Source organism: Lutjanus erythropterus, chromosome 5 (genome assembly GCF_056507025.1).
Source record: "Lutjanus erythropterus isolate fLutEry1 chromosome 5, fLutEry1.hap2, whole genome shotgun sequence".
Classification (NCBI taxonomy): Eukaryota; Metazoa; Chordata; class Actinopteri; order Lutjaniformes; family Lutjanidae; genus Lutjanus; species Lutjanus erythropterus.
The window spans coordinates 39,255,242-39,276,148 of NC_139321.1; the positions used below are offsets into that span (position 1 = coordinate 39,255,242).

A 20,907-nucleotide genomic window follows, 5' to 3' on the forward strand; every position below is an offset into this window, starting at 1 on the left:
AAATTACCCAAATAAAAATCTCATCCTTCTTCCTTTTAAATGGCCAACGTACTACTCAGTGTTACATAGTGTGGGAAAATGTAAAACAGGCTTGTTTCATTGGGTTTCTCTGAGAATCTGACCCAGTGGCAGACATTACAGGACAGTACACACACAAATTAAAAATACATTTTTCCCCCCTGGCCTGTAGTGCTGTTTATCCATCTAGATAGTTTTGATGTGAGCTGCAGAGTTTTGGAGACATCAGCTGTAGAGATGTCTGCCTTTTCTCCAGTTTAATGCGACTAAATGCAGCTCATGGTGCTCAAAGCACCAAAAAGTCTGTATATAAATATGTAATTTTATTTATTTACATTTAAGAAGAACTACACAGAAACAGTCAAGTCAAGTCAAATTTTATTTATGAAGTCTAATATCACAAATCACAGTTTGCCTCAGGGGGCTTTACAGTCTGTACAGTGTGTGACACCCCCTCTTCTGAAGATCCTCAAAAGAATCAGGAGAAACTCCCCCAGAAAACACGGTCTCATAACTAGTTAAAAACTTCTTGTAGTATCTTTAAAAAATAAAATATAGATGTGGATAAACATGGTCAAATGACAAGTGTGTCTTCTTTTATGTCAACAGAGAATTTGGATCATTATAAATCCCTTTTTGTCAAATTATGTTTAGGTTGGGCAGAAAAATATAAGCTATATGTCTTTGGTCTACTTTGCTTTCTTTTGTGCCACATATTAGTTTACATTACCAGCATAAATCTGTCCCTCTCACTCCTGATTGGCCAGCTGCCAAAGCGAGTCATGGTCCAGACAAGTGCATGGCAGAGCCGTCCAAAATCTGGCTTGTGGCCATCACTTATTTCCCATACTCTTCAGCCTGATAAAATGATAAAAGTTGTCCTTAAAAAAAGCTGCTATCTTCCCCTTCGCCACAAGCAGAGATACGTTTCCTCCTCCTTATGACTCACAGGTGGCCACATCCGAGCCTGCTGCTGCGCTCTCTGCTCTCAGTTGTGGATTTACAGTCATGCTCCGAGAAGTTTGTCACAAACATGTGCTTAAGAGGCGATGAGTGACTCCACAATGCTGGCTCTATCACAGTCAGTGTGGTAATTGCTGTTTATCATCCTGCCTTCTTTAAATCAGTTGTCAGGTGCCTTTATTTTGGACTTTCAGAGAAATCTTTATCGTCAGTGTGAGCAACAGCTAATGTAAGCCTTAATTTGATCAAACAAAACCCAAAGCCTTGTATTTGTAAAGAAACCATCAAACTATCTGTCTCCATAATTACTATTTGCTCTTTTTTTGCTGTGATTTCCCTCCCTTAGGCAGACAAGGCTAAATTAGTCATGCTTTAAATGATATTATACATCAGTTGTGTTACAGGGATTATTAAAGTGCACTGTGGTTGACTGGATCAAACCTTTTTGTCAGACAGACAGCCATGAATCACAGGGTAAACCCACATCAACCCACTTTATCCACATTTGTACTCACAGACAACACAGATGATTTCCTGACTTAACCTGACATATAAATCATAAACACTGAAACAAAATCCATAAATTTATATACTTTCAAACTGTTTATTTTGCTGCCTGTTGATCAGCAGCTGGAGCTCAAACACTCCTCTTCATTTCCCACCAAACTCTCCACAGGAGGCCCTTTGCAATCCCCAACATGGGAAGTTATGTATGTAATCATTTAGAATCATTTTGAATATCAATGGCGCAGGAATGCCGAGGATCCAGTTTTAATGGGACAATAAAGGCGAACCACAAAGGATTTTCTTTTTCTTTTTTTTTTAATGGCAGCAGGGATGTGGGCTCACTTTACTGCTGCCAGCTCGTAAACACATTCACACCTCCCTTTCATTTAAATGCGGGATAAGTTATAGCACATTATTGAAAAAAATCGAGGTCGACAACAACCTGCATTTGAATACTGTCTGGGAGAGCCGAGGCCAATCCACAAACCAGCAGCGGTTTAAAAAAAACACAAACAACAGAGAGAGAGAGCAGTTTCTGTGGCTGCTACAGCACAGCAACTGTTTTTCACTCACGGCCACAATGTAATAATAATTATTGCAATCATATTATCACACAGGCCTTAAAGTAATAAAAATAAAAAGTAAAAATATTGTTAAAGTTAAAAAATCAAATTAAATAAAAAAAAAAAGGTAAGCCTCCAGTTAGACGCAGATCTACTAAACCAGGCTGTCTTGTCCATATCTGAATAGCAATTAAAGCTGTTTCCTTAAATTTACTTCAGGAGACATTCGAGTTAAAAAAAAAAGAAAGAAAAACAAAAAACAAACCCAATCGCAGCTCATCTCCTTCCTCTTGTTCTCCTCTGCGCAGCGCTTTGCCCACCGAGAGGAAAAAACCCTTTCCAAGCTGATGGTCTCTCCAAGATTACCCTATCAGGTGCAAACCGCTGACATGTTTCCACCCACCAACAACAAAAAAGCCTCTCTGTGCCCAAATCTCCAGCCGCAGACGCACAAACACCACTGACAGGCACTGCTGCGCCATCATCAGCCCCCAAACCTCTCCAGGGATCCGCTGCTGCTGCTGCCGCGCTACTTTTTTCTTGAAAATCCTCACTTTTTTGTGCGTCTGGATAAGTTTGTTTGCTCACTTTTAGCGACTTGTTTTTGGTGGAAGGGCGTTATTATATTGTTTACCGCTTTTTTTCCCCTTTTCCCAATGCAGCACTTGGTAGAATAAAATGACCCATGCAAGGTGTAGAAATCCCCCGCAGGTACGGACGGAGTTAAGGAGCCTGTGATCTCTGAAGCAGCAGGATTGGGATTGTGGGGAAACTTGGCTGTAGGTGCGCAAAACTCGGAGGATATTTTTTTTTTATTTTCTTTTTGAACGAGGGAATTTTTTTGGAGAGGTTGAATTTGAATCCTTTCCACGCTTGGCACCGATTTACGTAGACGTTGCGGGATTTCGGGGAGCGCAGGAGACTGAGCTGAGAAAAAGAAATCTTCTGGATAATTCCCCCCCAACAAGGAAGCACCTAATGTTGCACCCTGTGACTCTGCTGCTGCTCTCCAGTGATCTATCCTTACACTGGGATTCAATCTCCTACTTACCCCCGGAGTTGTGTGCGTAAAGGACGCGCAGGAGAGCGAAAGCGACAGAGAGAGGGGGGCGATTTCGCCAACCTTTCCCGGGGCTCTAAATCTGTGGAAGCAGGTGTATTTCAGGTGTATTTCTGCAAGTCAAGATGTCTGTGCTGCCTTCGAGGTTCATATACGTGTAAGTGTTCCACATCCCCGCTCGCCTTTTGCACTTAAAATCACGCATTCTTACCAATAGAAGTCGCCAAAAGCTTCATATTTGCGCATTGCTTTCATCCAGGTAGGCTGCGTTTATTCTTCATGTAATTGCCTGTGTGATTCACTCCCCTCCTCTCTTCTCTCTCCCTCTCTGTCTCCACGTAGGTGTTTACATTTTCTGGTCCTCTATTTCCAGCTACAGGTATGTTTACAATGAGTTTTCTCAACTCCTTTTTGTGTGTGTGTTTGTGTGTGTGTGTGTGTGTGTGTATGTGTTTGCATGCCGTTGTGTGCATTTTTAACCTGAACAACACTAGTAATGGCTATTTTCAAGGTGGTCCCTACATTATTAAACGCAGCCTTCAGTTAAATCCTCATAATTCACATTAATCGGGGTCCTGAAGAAATAAAAAGGTCGATAATTTTGAAAGGAAAAGATGTTACGCGGAAGTAAATGTTTTAAAAGTATATTTTTTAAAGAAAAAAAATAGGAATATTGCGATAAATTCAAAGAACAGACAGTAGGTTATATATTATTACGATGCTATATAATTAAAAAAAAACCCAAAAACGATTAATGTATGAAAAGTATCCAAATTCAATGTTGGGCACTGAAAAGAAACTAGTCCCCTGCTTTATTATTATAGCAGCATCACTGCGATGGGATATATGAGATAAAAATGCAATTATTGCACTATAATCGCAATAAAATTGCATATGCATAAAGGCTATAACCCCCTATAGTGATAAATATAAACGTTAGAAATATTATAGAAAGTTCGGCTTTGGGTAAAAGGAAGTATATCAGCTGCTTTGTAGCCGGACTAATCTCCCAACATCTCCAATCGATACTGTAAAAAAAACACTGACTAAATGTAATTAAAACCTGTTGTTTTTAATCTGGAGTTCAAGTAGCAGTTTCAGTGTTTTACAACAGAATTGTGTAATAAATATTTTGATCCCTGAGGTTAAACGTTGCTCTCTGAACAGATGGGCTCGTTTGGCGCTTGTTGCCTCAGTTTTTTTTTTATTAGTTGCGTCTCACTTTGAACAGTAATGATTTGCAGGCATCCACTCACCTAATTGCGCGCTGCGATTGAAGATGCAGAGCGCACGCTGCCTCTCTCATAAACCTATCTGATCAGTTTATTGGTATGACGTGTTTGATCATAATATCCCACGTGCTGTTTGTTTTAAATTAATTTCTCAGTGCTGTTATGATCTGAAATATTAAAACAGGATTAAAAAAAAGAGCAGGTTAGGTTTTATTTCTCTTCCACTTCTGGGATGCATTTTCTTCCTTATAAGCACCCCACAGCTGGCAACATTTTAAATGTAGTTTTTATTTAATTATATCTCTAGCAGATTGCAAATTATAGAAATTTTTGTCAGGGAAAAAAATGAATCAAACTGAGGGGAGTTAAAGTTTGACTTTTTGGGACAAATAAAACCCAGCAGGAGGTTTGTAAACTATATAAAATACATTTTATTGGTTGCATAATTCTCGTGTTTTACTACTTTTTTTTGTTTCATTTAAAGGCAGAATCAGTAGGATTTATCCAATCTGTTTATCAACCCTCCTGAAAGATAGCTGAATGTTGAGTCTCATTCTCATGATGTCGAAAAGTGATGTTTTAAAGCATCCTGAGCACAGCAAAATGATAAGGAAAAACGGAAATAGAGGCAGAGGGCAGGATCTCTGCAGATACAGATGCCACCACACACACTGTGGGTCATAAGTGATGTTTGAAAGGGATTATGTTTATATGAGTCTATACATGTTTTTAAGGAAAATGTAGTATATTATGCTCTCAGTGCTGCTGGGATTACTGTGTCCTGGTTGTGGAGCCAACATCTCTCAAGGACAAAATAACAAGTCTAACTCCTGGAGTAAATTTCCTGATCCAGAGCTTTTTAATGAATTTTTTATAAAACCCCAAATCTAGAAACTGAAATGTTATGTAAGTCTGTTTGCTCTGATTATTCCAACGGAGCTGGTGCAAACAAAGCTATAGTGTCGATTGAACGTTCCTCACATGTGAGACAGGATGAAGTTCATACAGAACACACACACACACACACACACACACAAGGTGGACAGATGAATTACATTTATGTTTTTTGTTGTTTTCTGCACATTTGTTGTGGTTTAGGAGAAGCAGATTATATAAAAGCATTATCAAACAAAGGAAATGCCTTGTGGCTGATGAACAACTTAGGGAAAATGCAGAATTAGCCCTTTAACACCCTCCTGTCGCTGTGCCTCTCCATGTCGTTGGCCCATTCTGCTCCTCAGCCCTGCTACGAGCTGCTAATGGCTCTTACATGTCATGCTGTGGTTGTGATTTCATGAGGAAAAACAACAGAAGCAACCACAGTTGGAAGTAAACTTTGAGTGCACTGCCAACATGTGAGTGTGTGTCTTGAGTGTGTGACCCCTTCTGTGTGTCTGTGTCAAGCAGATAGCAAGGTGTATCTTAGATGGACGCGACAACTAAGCTTCCTGGGTGAAGATGAGCGCCAGACTTTTGAAGTTTCAACCATATCCGTTTTCATGCTGTGTCTTTGAAGAACGGAGACAGAGCGATAAAAGAGAAAACACTGTTGTCGCTGGTGCTCACCTCAGCCATGTGCTTAGGCTTGCCTTTCCCTCAACACAGAATGCAACAGTCTACCGAACACACCTTTATGTTTGTTTAGAGATGGGGAGATTTGGGATAAATCCCATAGCAGCCCCGTTAGGCCGCGTTCTGTTGTGTGTTCACTTTTCTGTCTCGCTCATCAGCTTTGATTTCCATTTTCAGAGAGTGCTGACGACAGATGATGCTGATGTAAAAGTGATGCATCATTTTCAACATATTTGTTTATATTTGCGTGTGTTGGATGAACACTTTGCTGTTGCATGAGTAATTTTAAATCAGCATGTATTCAGAGGTAATCCAGCTTCTTTCTTTTTTTTGGAGACATCTTTGGTTCCAGCCTTTGTATTAGTAAATTTGTGATGGGGAGAGATACCACTGGAGTCCGTGAGTGCATCACTGGTGTTCCCCAGAAAAAAGAGGAATAGAATAATTTACTACAAGGAACTTTTCTATTTTGATGATTTAGGAGTCTCCAGTGGACAGAAGTGGTAGTGTTTCCTCCACCTAACCACAAAATATGTCAGAAATAAATTTATCATGATAAAAATCTCCTGTTTTTTAAAAAATTTGTTTAAATACTAATCACTGTAACTTTGCATGGGAAAATGTAAACACAGGCTTGTTTTATCTGATTTCAACCCAGTGGCTGGCATTAAGAATAACTATAAAGACATAACCAGTCTTCTCGCAGATGGTCTTGTTTGCTTTTGTAGGTCATACAGGGGCATCAGTGTTAAATTCAGACTGTTTCATATCTTTTTCAAAACTACTTGTAGCAGCTTTAACTTTTATTACATTTACCGGAAATTGGAACAATAAGGACACAAATAGGTTGGCTGTTTTGATTGAATAGAGGAGATTCCTTAAGAATTGTGGTCTAATGTGCATCTATGATGGGGGTCCTTGACATGAAAAAGTTTGGGAATCTGAGTCACGAAGTTTGAGTAGTACTTTGTTGTCCTTGAATTAAAAGTCATGTAGGTGACATTTTTTTTCTTTGTTTGTTCAGCAATTGTGGCTACTTCCGCTCATGCTAACTGCTCAGCTCTTAAATGCACCATTTTCTGGAGCTTCCCTTGGGAGGAGCCATCAAATGTAAGGCTGGGTGTCATTCAAATACATTATCTGTCAAAGTATCTGTACTGGTACTGATGCCTTGGTTTCTATACCTGAACATTACTTTTATCGATACCTAATCCATTTTACTTGGAAAAGAAGCTGTTCAAAGACCTGGAAACAGCTACTGAAATGCTTTTTACTCTGCACACTTTACACAATCTACATAACTGGACTAAATTAACCAAACTGTACAGTATTGAACCGTAAATATTCAGTCGCTGCCACAAAGGTATTGGTACCCAGCCCTAATCAAATACGAAAGCTTCCATGAGGTGTACTCTCTGTTGGGAGCAAAAATAAAAAAGCTATTTGTAGTTGCAGTTTATTCACCCTCTCTGTAATTTCAATATACATTTAAAGTGGTTTTACACATTTTGCCTTTATGCATCTGTTTAAATAAGTTATGAGGAAGGTAACGTCGATGTTCATTGCCCTTAGTGTCTCACACAGGTGTGTTGAAAATGACAAATCCTTGTCTAGAATTGAATAAGTTGGATTATCAGTTCCCTGATCTGATAAAATGTATAAATGTCTTCATGTAGTAAAACTGTAAATCTCTTGATTGAATCCTTGTTGAGTTTAAAGGATTAAGGAACTGGTTGAGAGTGTCTGTACACATGGTTATCTCTAGATATCTATTTACAGATAAGTAAATTTGTCTATAAAAAAGCTAAGCTAAGCTAATTTTTGACATCTTTGCTTTGAGAAAAAATTAATTATCCTTGAAATAAATGCCTAAGCTGCAATTTCCAAGATATACTGGCCATAAAAAATGATTTCCCCAATAAAAATCCTCAAAGTTTTGATCACACTTTTGTTGTATCAGTAGGTAACGCATTTCAATATCCAGCCTCTCAATTTTTTTTTTACACTGCCTGATGCCAAAAGTAACATTACGGGCGTGTTTCCTAAATGTCAAGATACAGAAGCTGTGTCCCACTTCAGGGACTGGATCCTCCGAGGTCCACATTTCTAGACCGAATACGTCATAATGAGCCAACAAGTCCGTCCTCTTTCAAAAGCCCAGTCAGAGAAATGCTGCCTGTATGTCTCACAATCTATTACGCATTTGAGGGCAAAGTCCTTGTAAAAAGTTTTTGACTTTTGTCCAAACTCACTGTCACTTTTGTTAGACCAAACTTGAAGGACCCATCTTCATGGACAGGGTTCTTTAAAGGATCAAGCACACAACTTTGAATGACACTTGGTTCACAAGAACCATGTTTTGAGCCTCTCGGAACTGAAAAAGTTTTTCCTCTGAGTTTAAGGACTTGTTCTTCTGAGGCCATGATTTCCCATCATGTTTGCTACATGTCATTAATTTACCAAAGTTAGAATAACAAGAACTTGGGGTATGTAATGTGTATATAATTAGCCACCTGAGAGCAGCCACATAAAAAGCCATTACTGTGCAATTACCACACCATACAGCTGGGGAAATGGGATCTTGGCGTGAACTGAGATTCCAGGGCTTCTGAAAGTATACGTTCCCTCTTGCTCCTCCACATGCTGGGTGACACAGTTGCTTTTCTGACACGCTGTCGATGATTTCCTCTGTTTTAATGTCAGGTCTAAGGTGGCTCGTAAACAGCAGGCGAGTGAATTCTGAATGGTGGATTTGGACGATATGATCCAAAAGCTCTCCAGCAGGAGTGTTTTTGTGGTTCAAGGTGCCTCTTGCCATCTTTCAGTCTTGTCTTCCGCCTGCTGTGTTTCCTAATTTATGGACCCTACTTCGCCTGCAGGCAGATATTTGTTTGATGATAGTGCAACAGGTCTGGATGCTTCAGGTGTATAATTGCTAGTGGGTTCGCTTGCTTGTGGAAATGGAGTGCAGGTTTCTCAATATCGCCTGGGGCACATAGTATACCGCTGCGTCAATACAAAGCAACAGACAGTTGTGCTATATGCTTTGCACTTGTTCTGTGGGATTTTTATACAAACGGTGACTTCATTAACACATCTCCTAGCATAGTTATCAGCTTGTAAATGCAATGCATATAAAATGTGCCAGTTGAAAGTGGGAAGAGAAACATTAAAATGCCACAGCAATTTCCTGGTTTGTATATGAGTTTTTAACCCCCGAAGCGCAATTTTTTTTGACACAGGGCCTATAAAAGCAACAGCACAAATTACTATCAACACCTGTGCCATGACGATCTCTCACTGTCTGTCTTTCATTCTTTCTATGTTTCTCAATCGTCTGTCTTTTGTAGGAGTCCCAGCAGAGCTCTGCTGATTTCAGGTTTTACATCGAGAACCACACGAGAAACCCGGACGACCTGAGCCGGAAGCAGGTCCGGATCTATCAGCTGTACAGCAGAACCACAGGGAAGCATGTCCAGATCCTGGGGAAGAAAATCAACGCCAACGGAGATGATGGGGGCAAGTATGGTATGGGAGAACTCCTGTGCATCTCACCTGACACTTTAGCTAGTTTCACCACCACCTAACAGCCAGATGTTGGTGCTTCTTGAGATTCTTTTTCTCACTCCTGCAGCCGCTTTGGCTGTTTACTGCCCATTGTTTGGTTTTCCATGCTCTGTTCTGTGTTTGGCTTGAGCAAAGTGGATGGTGACTTTTGGAAGCCACCAACTACTGGTTGGAGTGGATGGAAACATTATGAAATTGCTGACCTTGTAATGGATGTTTACTGCAGCATTTGGGTATCCAGAGCAAGTCTATTTTTATCTTGACAGATTGACGATGTGAATTTTTGCAAGAAAATTGCCTAATATAGGCCAAAACTGACTTACTGGTTTGCCATCTTGCAAAAAGTTCTTGAGCTTTAGGTTATGAGCCTTTATGGTCATGGATGTAATCCTGTGGCAATAATCAACTTCGTGGTTTCATAGGATTTAAAGAACTGATCAGAAAATACGTGTTTTTCCAGACAGCCATGCTAGATACCCATTGGTGACTATCATGTAAACCCATTCATGGCTGTTTGAGATGCACCGGGCTTTCAGTACAGTATAAAGAGTAGGGTTGTCGGTTTCAATATTATATTGAAAATCAATTGAAATTAACTTTCACTTTCAAGAATTGAACTGAAAGACAGAATCAACAGTTCTCCCACTATTTGTTTTTCTCTCCATCCCCACCTACTTGCGACATACGGCACATGACTGAAGAAAAAGATGAAACTTAAAAGACAACACAGTGTAGTTTACCGGCTGTTATATCACACTCAATACTATATAGACTATATCTTCTTGAAGAAGAAACTGAAAATGTAAATGACAATAGTCACAGCATAAAACCACTGATCTGTTGATCTTTACAAATCAAAGTTCATGAGCCAACAACATAACCATCAGTGTACCACCATAGCTGATGAAAATCTGTCTCACATGACTCAGATAGATTTCAGTTTCATGGATGAGGTAATATTGAAGTTTTATTCACATGAGTTACGTTTGCAGACTTCCTTCCTCACAATGTGACGTATCCAACATATCACATGTTTTCCCAGGAGTTATAATAACTAGCAGCTAGCTAGCAACGACTAGCAGGAAATGCACCATTAACTTGAGTAAATTAAAAAAAAAACAAAAAAAAAACTGTCTGTTGTAGAGGCTTTCTGGCAGTTTCTTGTCCAGCTGCTAAAGGATATCCTCAGTATGAGAAGCCAGCGAGTGGGGACAAAGACAAAGACAAAAAGAGCAAATCAGTGAAATCTTAAAATTATATTGTCCTCACACATGCAAGGGCCAGTGAAACTAAATAATAAATGTATGCAATGGGCATTGCCACATTTAATGTTGCATTTGAGCAACTAGGAAGAGGTTGCAGAATGAAAGTACTCCATGCTAACTTGAAAATGTCAAGCATTAAGCATTAAGATGACAAAAAGCACCTGATAGATTTATGACTGACATTTTCAAACATAATTGTATGCCTCTGTCAACCTTAAATCTATTCTTTTTGCTTTCTGTGTGGACTTGTTCACAAATTCAAATCAAAACAAATGTGGCGGATGAGTAAATTGACGGTCAGTGAGGAGCTCTTTGATGCTGTGGCATAAACATAAGGCAACAGGACTTGTGTTGTGCCTTCCTGCAGATATTTTGCTCATAACAGCTGACTCACGGCTCGAAAATTGCTGGTCTTGAATGCCTCTGAGTGAGTGTGTTCAGTCACAGATGCGCCGAGGCGAAGTTTCCTCACTGCTTGTTAGAGCTTGAGTGGAAGCAGATCCAATTTTTCCCATGAGGCCTTGCCAATTCTACCCTCCGCCCCACCCCCCTCCTCTTCCTCCTCCTCCTCCTCCCCATCCAGCTGCAGTACCTGGCACCTGTGAACTCCTTTGCACTCACTAGTAATGCTCAGGAAGATAGTCTGCCTGCTCTAATCCGCTCTCAGTCACTGCAGAATCACAGCGGAGGGCCACAAACCACCACACAAGAAATATATTGCTTCAATGTAGAGCTTTATGACCGCTGAGTCCCTATCAGTGCAGCTAAAGTGAGGGTGTTATCATTCTTCTTAGGTATTAGTGCAGCACATTCATTACTTTTAAGAGACTAGAACAATCCGTCTCCAGAACAATTCATTGCAAATGATGCCTGTTGTCCACTCAGAGCAGATAGTGGGTCACTGCAGAGGCTTTTAAACTGATAAATGCTGCAATTTGGACTTAAAGCAGGAGTTTGCAGCCTTTCTGACAGGTGACCCCATGCTGAGGAGGCCAATAAATGCCTGTGGTCCCACATTGTTCATATTGCACCAAGTGTGAACCCACTGTGACGTCAACCATTGGTTTGAACAGTGCTGTTTTGGCATTACTGGGGTCGCCATCTTTTTTTTGCAACCAGAACAAGCGCAGTACTGATGAGAACGTGGAGCTGATGAATGGTGTACTGCGACTTGGGTGGTTGTGGCTCGGCTGTTCAGCAGAATAATGGTGACTGGCCCCAAAGTTTCTCGTCTTACAGCTTAATGATAAACTAAAATATGTTTATGAAAACATTTTATGTGAAAAATGCGCAATGTAGTGACAGATTCTAGATCCACACTGCCCAGTTGGACAGTTAGATGTCAGTTTCAGGAAGCTTCACTGGAAACTGGCCACAAATCAGTGGCAGCCCAGTCACAATCTTTCACATATTACAGCTAAACGCTACACAAAAACATGTGTAACATAAGCTTGATCTATAGTTAATCAGCACTTTTTAGCTTGACAGTTTCATATGGGTTTCATGAACCCTGTGTGTTGCACTGCACAGACTGAGAATGACCTGTTAATCACAAGATAGCCCCACCCTAAAGCATACCCTGCTTTATCATTTATTTTACTGCAGCCAGAGCAAGCGCAGTACTGACGTGGGCAGTGCTTGGTTTTGGCTCGTCCAGGAAATAATGGTAGCCTGCCTGGCCCTAAAGTTTCTCATATTACAGCTTTCTGAAAACATTTTTGGCAAGAAATAAGCAATGTACTTGGAGAAACGTGATCCATTTTCAACAAGGCTGTGTAGTTTTACAGTTAGATCTCAGTTTCAGGATGTTTCGTTGGAAGCTTGGCACAAAATGGTTCCCGCCTGGTCGCAATCTTTCTCATATTACAGCTAAACAGTACACTAAAATATGTCTCTGGAAACAATTTAGGCACGAAATAGGCGATATAGTAACAGAATCTTGATCCACATTTGATCAACAGTGCCTACTTTGACAGACGCTGCGTTTCACTAGTAGTTCCACTTCCCCTCATTCACTTCCCCTCAGCCCTTGGTATGACCTAAATTCTTACGTTGCACGGAGGTCATGTCGGAGAGACCATCGTTATTGACACACTCCTTTTGCCCTCCAAGGGATGATCTCATCAAGTTCAGTTTTTCAGAGAAATGGACCAAGGCATATGATGGCATTGTGGATTTCCCTGAAGGGGAAGTGCTAAGGGGAAGTGGATGATGTTGAGTGACTGATGAAACGTAGTGTTAAATCTCAGTTTCAGGAGACTTCGTAGGAAACCAGACACAAATTGGTTGCTTCCTGGTGACAATCCTTCTCTTATTACAGCTAAACAGTACACTAGCATATGTTTCTGAAAACATTTGATGCAAACATAGGCAATGCAGTCACATAATCTTGATCCATATTTAATCAGCATTGCCTAATATTGCGTTCTGTTTCAGCCCTACCATAAAGCGTACCCTGCTTTGTTGTCTATTCTACTTAAATGGGACAATAATTTACAAAATGAACATCCTTCTGTATTGAAACTGGTGATTGAGACCATAAACTCATTATCAAACTCTTCATTGAAGTCATAAATTAAGTGGAAAGGTAGGGTAATTTTGCCTTGAGAGAACACACAATCACATTTCTATCTACAGTGACATTGCCCTCTGCTGGCCATTAGAAAGAATGCAGGTTCAAGGCACTTCCGCATTGGCTCGTCCCGTTTAATATAGGGTTTATGTATAGTTATCTTGCGAAGCTGCTCGATTTGCGAGATCACGTGAGAATCCATCTTGCTAGGCTTCAAGTTATCCATTTGTGTCCACACCAAAAGTGGTGCAGCCAATCAGCAACCTAAGAAGGACTACTGGCAGCTACAGGTGTGGCTTTAGGTGTGACAACAGTGAGAAGCATCCATGGAAGCAACTCATCTCAAACAATAGTGACTCCTGAAGATGTTAGCATAGATACTGTGATAGCATCTGTTATATCAGAGAGAGTATTTCTACATTGAAAATAAAATGTTTTTGCCCCTCTCTGGGCTGGCTGAAGCAAGAGTTTGACTGGCTCAGCTGGTTGATGTGATTTGTTGAAGTTAGTCCATGTAGACAAATGTAAGGGATGTCAGGGATTTTCTTGAAAGTGCCTGCCTTTTTCCAAACAGTTTTGAAGGACGATGCTTCTGTGTAACAAACAATCTGGTGTGTCAGGTTATATGTATTGGACCAAGAAAGAAAACCTTGCATTGATTAAGAAGTCACTGGAAGTGTTAAAATATTCATTAGATATTCTAAAATTTCTTTCAGATTTTTCTTTTTTTGCTCTTTTATAAACTAACTATGGCTGCCAAAGGCCTGAGAATTGTTAAAAGAAATACCCAGACTGCACAATATACAAACATGACCGTAACCACTCAAGGATATTTGCTTGTGGATGCTCTTCTGACAAAATAAAATCACCCTTTTTCATGTTTAGACTTTTTTATTGTTTCTCCATCAGCACTGGAAAGCTTGAAACAGCCCTGCACTCAGAGGCCTTCCAACACATTATTGAAGTGTCCTGCTCGTACATTTAGCAAAGATAGGGTTTGGGATGGGGTCACGGACAAAGGATATCTTACAGTAGGGAGGGGAATTTTGTGTTATCTGATGTTCTGGGTTTAGGCTTCATAGTTGAGGTTGAATTTTGGGCCTCCATGCAAAACCAGCTAAGAGCGAGACGGCCAAACTGTTGTCAAATGACTCCTGATTTGACTTGCAGAGCTAAAATATCTTTTGAAAAATCGTTCACTTCAGTCTTGTTGGATTTTTTCCTTCCTTTCTCAAGGACCCCAGAAAGGTCCAGACTGATCTTTCCAGTGATAAAAAAAAAAGTCAGAAATGCTCTTCTTTAGTTCCCAAACAAGACGCACAAATGGGAATCTCTCATAACAAGAGAAGGAAAAACTTCAACCTTTCCTTAGTTTCACCTTTGAGACAGATTTCGTTCTTCCCATTTTCCTCCCAACGTTGGATTTAAGGGTCGGGAGGGGGAGGAGGAGGAGGAGGAGGAGGAGGAGGGGAGTTACTTCTGCCCTCAAGCTCGTCCCATCCCCTTCGCCTATTCTTCCTCTGCTCCCTTGAGCGCTACTGAATGGCCCTGTGTGTTAAACAAATGGATCATCTTAACTTTTTGATTGAGTGAGCACAGACTAAAGGGAACTTGAAACCTAATCCTGAGGGGCACATAACCGCTGCACAAATGTTTGGCAGATCTCTTTGCTGGTCGAGGGGCAAGCATAGACAAAGGTGACCTCGCAGGGGTTAACATTTAGGAGGGGGAGGAGGGAGGGGGGGATAAAAGAGCCGCCGGGATGTGTCTCGAGAGTGGATTACTGCTGTGTCAGGTTGAAGTGACGGTAGTATAGTTGTTTTGGTGCATATATGGTGTTGTATAAAGAAACTTGTACTTAATATACTTTTAAAAAACTTGGATGATTTGCTCTGGAGACCCACAGTTAATCTTTTGTTCTTTTTCTGTTAGAAAATGGGCGTAAACATCAATATTTTCCATATTCATAGAATAAGAGCTTGCACAAAGACACTTTATTTACATCATCCAAAATCACTCATTTAAATGTCCTGGATCCTACAGAACATTTTTGGTTCGTGAGTTTCAACTACTTGGATCAGTTAGCTCCTGTAATTCTTGACATGATTAAAGGGAATTTAATAGACCAGCAATGATTAATCGATTAGTTGTTAACTATTAAATTAATCCCAAACTACTTTGATAATCGATTAATCAGTGTGAGTAATCTTTTAAGTAAGACAAAGTCAAAATTGTCTGATTCGTGCTTCTTAAATGTGAATATTTCCTGGCTTCTTTATGACAGTAAACGTGTATCTTTGGGTTGTGGATGTAACATTTGAGGACGTCTCATCAATTATTTGAGAAAATCGTCGACAGATTGATTGACAATGAAAATAATCGTTAGTTGCAGGCCAATAATAATCTCTAATATTTGTGGTTGACTGCAGAAAGTTTTCATAAAATACAAATTTCATAACCTTAAAATTCTGTAAATCATTTCATTAGTGTACATTGTGTTTTCTTCATGAGACTTCAGGAATCAACATTAATGTGTTTTGGATCAAATCTGCTTGTCAGTTTTTACTTGCCCCTGTACAAATTGTTTTATTTATTAGCGTTAACTGTCATGTATAATCTCGGGCACCAATGTCTACAAACTGTAAGAAAATAGTGAAAAATATCCACCCAAAGCCCGAGGTGATGTCTTTAAATGTCTCATTTTGTCAGGCTCAAAGATATCCAGATTAATATGAAAATAAACTAAGAAAACTGGGAAATCTCCATATCTGAGAGTCTGAAAACATAATTTTCTGCCATTATTTGCAGGAAAAACTACTTAAATGATTCATCAATTATCAAAATGTTTGTAGTTCTATTGTTTTTTTTTTTACCACATATCAGGTCTGGCAAGTGAGTTTCCAGATTCACTTGGCATTTTACTTGCCCTGGGCAAGCAGACAATCTTTATTTGTGAACCTTGCTGCTCAGTACAACGCTCTGTGCAGAAGCTTTGGTTTGCATGGATCCTTTATTGAACTGGAAATGATACAAAATCAATTTTAGGTCTTAGATATCTGGGGAACTTTATTAAAAAAAAACGTAGAAAAAAGTACCTGCACCGAGACACTAAGTGAGAAAAACATACCAGATTTGTTTAAATGTATGGGAATCCTTAAACCATGTTTATATAAGTGGAAGCAGTTATACATTCCCTTAACAGAGCCTGTTTTTTCTTTTCTTTTCCAGCTCTTCTGGTCGTCGAGACAGAAACCTTCGGGAGCCACATTCGAATAAAAGGGAAAGAGAGCGAACATTACATCTGCATGAACGAGAAGGGCAAAATAGTCGGAAGGGTGAGTGTCTTTTGGTTTTCATCGTAGAAATATTACAAAGATACTTTAGTAAAAATTCACTGACAAGATTAAATCACCACTTCCTGATATCAAAATGAATATTTTAAACTGAGCTCTTAATCCAGGCTGAATTGGCCGCGGCCTCAGATCTGCTTTTTCCTGCTGTTTTTGTACACCCTAACAAAACCCCTTTGATAACTCACAGCCCTTCTTCCATTACGTAATCGGCCTACTCCTTTGACACTCGATCAGTCAATTACGGACTGCAATCACCACAATGCATTGAGAGACTAATGGTCACTTAGGAGGAATGCCATTGCAATTATATCACTTAGTCACACCAGGTGGCCACAAGCGCGGTGGGATGACTGCATGTGACTCTGCGGACGGCCGCTTCGATGTGGAAAAGAAGTTAATATTTGAGAACGTCCGCTGCGGAGGCACACGTGTGATTTTGTTGCATTAATAACTCATGCTGTCAGCATCGGTGGGGCTGCAGTAATTCACACAAGTTTTCACTCTCTCATCGCGGTCATCTGTTAGAAACATGCATTTTGAGTTTTAGTTGCTGCGTGAGGCCTCTTTTGTTTGAAAAATGTTCTTTGACTTCCTCACTGAAACCACTGTAGGATTACTTTAAAAATCTGATGATGACAATTTAATTATTTATGGTGGTGGCTCTCAGATAAAAATAAGTTATACTGTAAATTGCAGAAATATCCCTATGTTGCTATGTGGATTTGCAAATAATTTCTTTTCTATGGGTGATATTTACAGCAGAAGTGGTTAAACTATTAAACTAATTTTTATTAATTAATTGTTAAAGTATTTTTTATGCAAAAACAGAACATGCTTTTTTCAGCCTCAAACATTTCTGACTTTTCTCAGTTTATTATCATATTAAACTGAATATCTTTGGTTATATACTGACAAAACAAGACGTTTAAAGACATCACCTTGGACTCTGAAAAACATTTTTCAGTATCTTCTGACATTCCATTTCATTTCATAGACACTGCAGCCCTAGATTAAAAGCGAGCATTAACTTTAGTCTTTGTTGTTACTGAATGACATCTAATAAATAAGCCAGTTTGTAAAGGGGCAAGTAAAAATTTCAAATTGACTTTTAAGCAAAGCTTTAACATTGAACCCTGAGCAGCAAGATTAGGATTTGGAGCCCACAAACACACCTGTTGCATCTGTGTTTTTTATGGATTAAGCATCAGCCACTATCACTGATATTAGTCAGGGAAATTTCAAAACACTCTACCTTATGTTCTAGGAAAGAGTAGTTATCTAGATCGAAGCATCGTCACCAGGCACTTTGCTAGCTACTGCAAATGACATGTCAACGCCCAAAGCAGCATTTTCATGTTAGCATAAGATGTCACACCTCTCTATTGGACTTTTTTTTCCTTCTTTTTTTCTTTCTTGTGCACCTGAAAGCGTGGACCATTTCATTATGAGATGTAATGTATAAAATACAGTAGATATCGGCCTCTTGACATCTGTTCATCAGCAGTTTAGTGATCTCTGGCACTTGTTGTGTCCTGGACTTGAGCTGTGTGTGATGTGCATCAAGCAAGTAACCCATCCCCCAACTTCAGTGCAAACAGTAGAAGTGCAGGCCAGGGCAGATGAAAAATTGTGAGGATCAGAGGTGTTATTTTTCATTTGAGGGCAATCAGGGGCTACCAGAAGGTGGCACTCTAGGTGACTGCCTATACGGCCTTTAGCCGATTTTTCCCTTAACGTCTTTTTTTTTCCATCTTTCAGCCCGATGGAAGGAAGCAGGAGTGTGTCTTTGTCGAAGAATTCCTGGAGAACAACTACACGGCTCTGGTGTCGGCCAAGTACAAAGGATGGTACCTGGGCTTCAACAGGAAGGGGCGGCCCAAAAAAGGCTCACGGACCACGCAGAGGCAACAGGAAGTCCACTTCATGAAGCGCCAGCCGAAGGGCAGGCCGGACCCGCTGGAGGAGTTTCGTTTCACCACAGTAACTAAGCGGACACGAAGGGCTCGGCGGTTAAAACCCAACTCCAAGAGGAACTGATGGGACCAATGGGACAGCACTAAATTTTCCTCGGGAGGTGGGAGGAAAGAAAAACAAAACTGTATCTGAAAAATCTCAAGCTTCTTGTCTTAAAAGAATCACCTTAAAGACGTCACTTCTGTATAAGAGAGACAGACAAAAAAAAAAGAACAAAAAAAAGTCAAAGATGTTTTATTTTTGTATTTCAGGATGACTGAATATTTCCTAACTCTTGGATTCTTCTGGGTTGATGTCATTGTGCTAACGTGTCTGTCATGTTATTTATACTGGATAAACTAAAGGACCTCTGAGAGAATTCCTGTCGCCGTCGTCCTCAGCTACGTCTGAACTGTAGGCTGAAGGCATGCTTTCTTTTTTGACAATGGGGGCTGAAGCAGGAGCTGACGCAATGTTATAAAAATCAGCCAACTAGAGATTTATTGGAATACCTGTCGGTTTTTGTTTGTGTTGCCCCTGACAACGCGGATCCCATACTTTCCACTGGAATCAGACACCATGGAGATGAAACGGAGAGAGGTGGCAGTCGCAGGTGACACTGCACCGCCGGGACAACTGTGTAGCTTTGAGTGCAATATTTAACAGGTCTCTCTCTTTCTCTTCCTCCTCTCTCTCTCTCTTTTTTTTTTTTTTTTTTTCCATACGTCTCTCAACCTCAGCTTCACTCGTGGCTCCTGGAATGCGCTGAACCCTGCGAGTGCTGTGTGTGATTTCCTTGACATTTCCATGCAGCCTGTGATTCAGCTAAAACACGACATGCTTTGACTAGTCGGGCACCAGCCGTGGCTTTAGTCTTGTTAAAACACTACAAAAACACACACACAATACAAACAAAAAACACAACAGCTGATGTGATTCATAATTCCGCAAGGTCTTCCAACTTCATCGCCTTTGGGAGACGGATGTTAATCCATTTTGTCTCCCCTTTTGGACTCAGCTCTTCCTCACATGTGTTTAAGTTGTTCCACAGAAGTGTGAGCTAGCTAATATTTTGGGGTTGGTGATGAAGACTTCCTCTACCTCCTTTTTTCTTTTTGTTTGTCTTTACCTAGTCTGACTGTCTGTGTTCGGTCAATCTCGAGAACCGTTCAGTCGACGCTGAGCTGAACTTCTTTTTTGTTTTCCCCTCCTTCCTCTTTTTCACTCTCACTGGATGCTCAAAGATGCTTTTGGGGCAAAAAAAAAAAAAAAGCTTAACCCCCGTGCTCTGTTTGTCAGGAGTACTGTAGCTCTGACCAACCCTGATCACTTCACACATCCACATTCGACAATTAAGACTTCTCTTCGAGCAGGATCCTGGGAACGTTTTCAGCGACGTGCGGTCGAGTTCGGGTCTGAATCCTGAGGGGAAAAAGTCTGTGCTTCTGTCATTCCTCCTCTCACTGACAACAAACTCCAGCCCCTTTTTCACCAGTAGTATGTATTCACCTGTCCACAGGCGGGTTTTTGTATGAGTTGCTACTAACAACATGACACATTTATGATTTTTTTTAAACAAATGTAAGCAAAAATAATTTTATGACTATTATTAAGATATTTATTGCCTCCCTTTGTAAATAAAATGTGATGAGTTTTATTTGGCCTCTGTTAATAAAATGAGGACTATATTTTAAAAAAAACAACAACTACTTTATGTCTTTATTGCACTGCGGAGAAAGGTGAAAGCGCCATTTTAGACTGGAATTTTATGATGTGCACGTCGAATATTGAGCTGCCTAAAAGAGAAATGCTGCAGGTAGCGATTGGTTGGACATAGAGTACATTCCCTTCTCTGCATACTGCCAAGGTATGCATTTTTATATACAAACCCAAAGTGTGAGGGCTGCTTTTAAGGTCAGTGGTTTTTAAATTGCAACATCTCTGAAGGCTTTTTATATCCTTGAAAGTTCACAGTTGGTGCTTTTTTTAAACATCTGTATCATTACATAATTATAAAAAGTATTTTTGGCGACGAAAGTGACATTTTATCTTTGTATGTGTTCTGTTTTTTTCAGCGTAAAACATGCATTAATAAAATGGGACTAAATGTTGCAACCACATCACAGCTCACACACACACACACACACACACACACACACACACACACACACACACACACACACACACACACACACACACACAAAATCATTATTTGAGCACTTAAAAAACAACTTTAGGTTGACGTAAAGGCTTTGTTCTCCAGACCAGTAAACATAAAATAT

At 40.0% G+C, this 20,907-nt stretch overlaps 1 protein-coding gene across 1 annotated transcript; it reads left to right on the top strand.

Moving 5' to 3' along the window:
* Positions 1-516: 516 nt before the first annotated feature.
* fgf24 (fibroblast growth factor 24) lies at positions 517-20,571 on the top strand. Its single transcript, XM_084719799.1, has 5 exons — positions 517-3,268; positions 3,454-3,490; positions 9,266-9,443; positions 16,548-16,654; positions 18,431-20,571. The coding sequence occupies exons 1-5, from the start codon at positions 3,237-3,239 to the stop codon at positions 18,707-18,709; spliced, it is 633 nt and encodes a 210-aa protein (XP_084575925.1). The 5' UTR covers positions 517-3,236; the 3' UTR covers positions 18,710-20,571.
* The last annotated feature ends 336 nt before the right edge of the window (positions 20,572-20,907 follow it).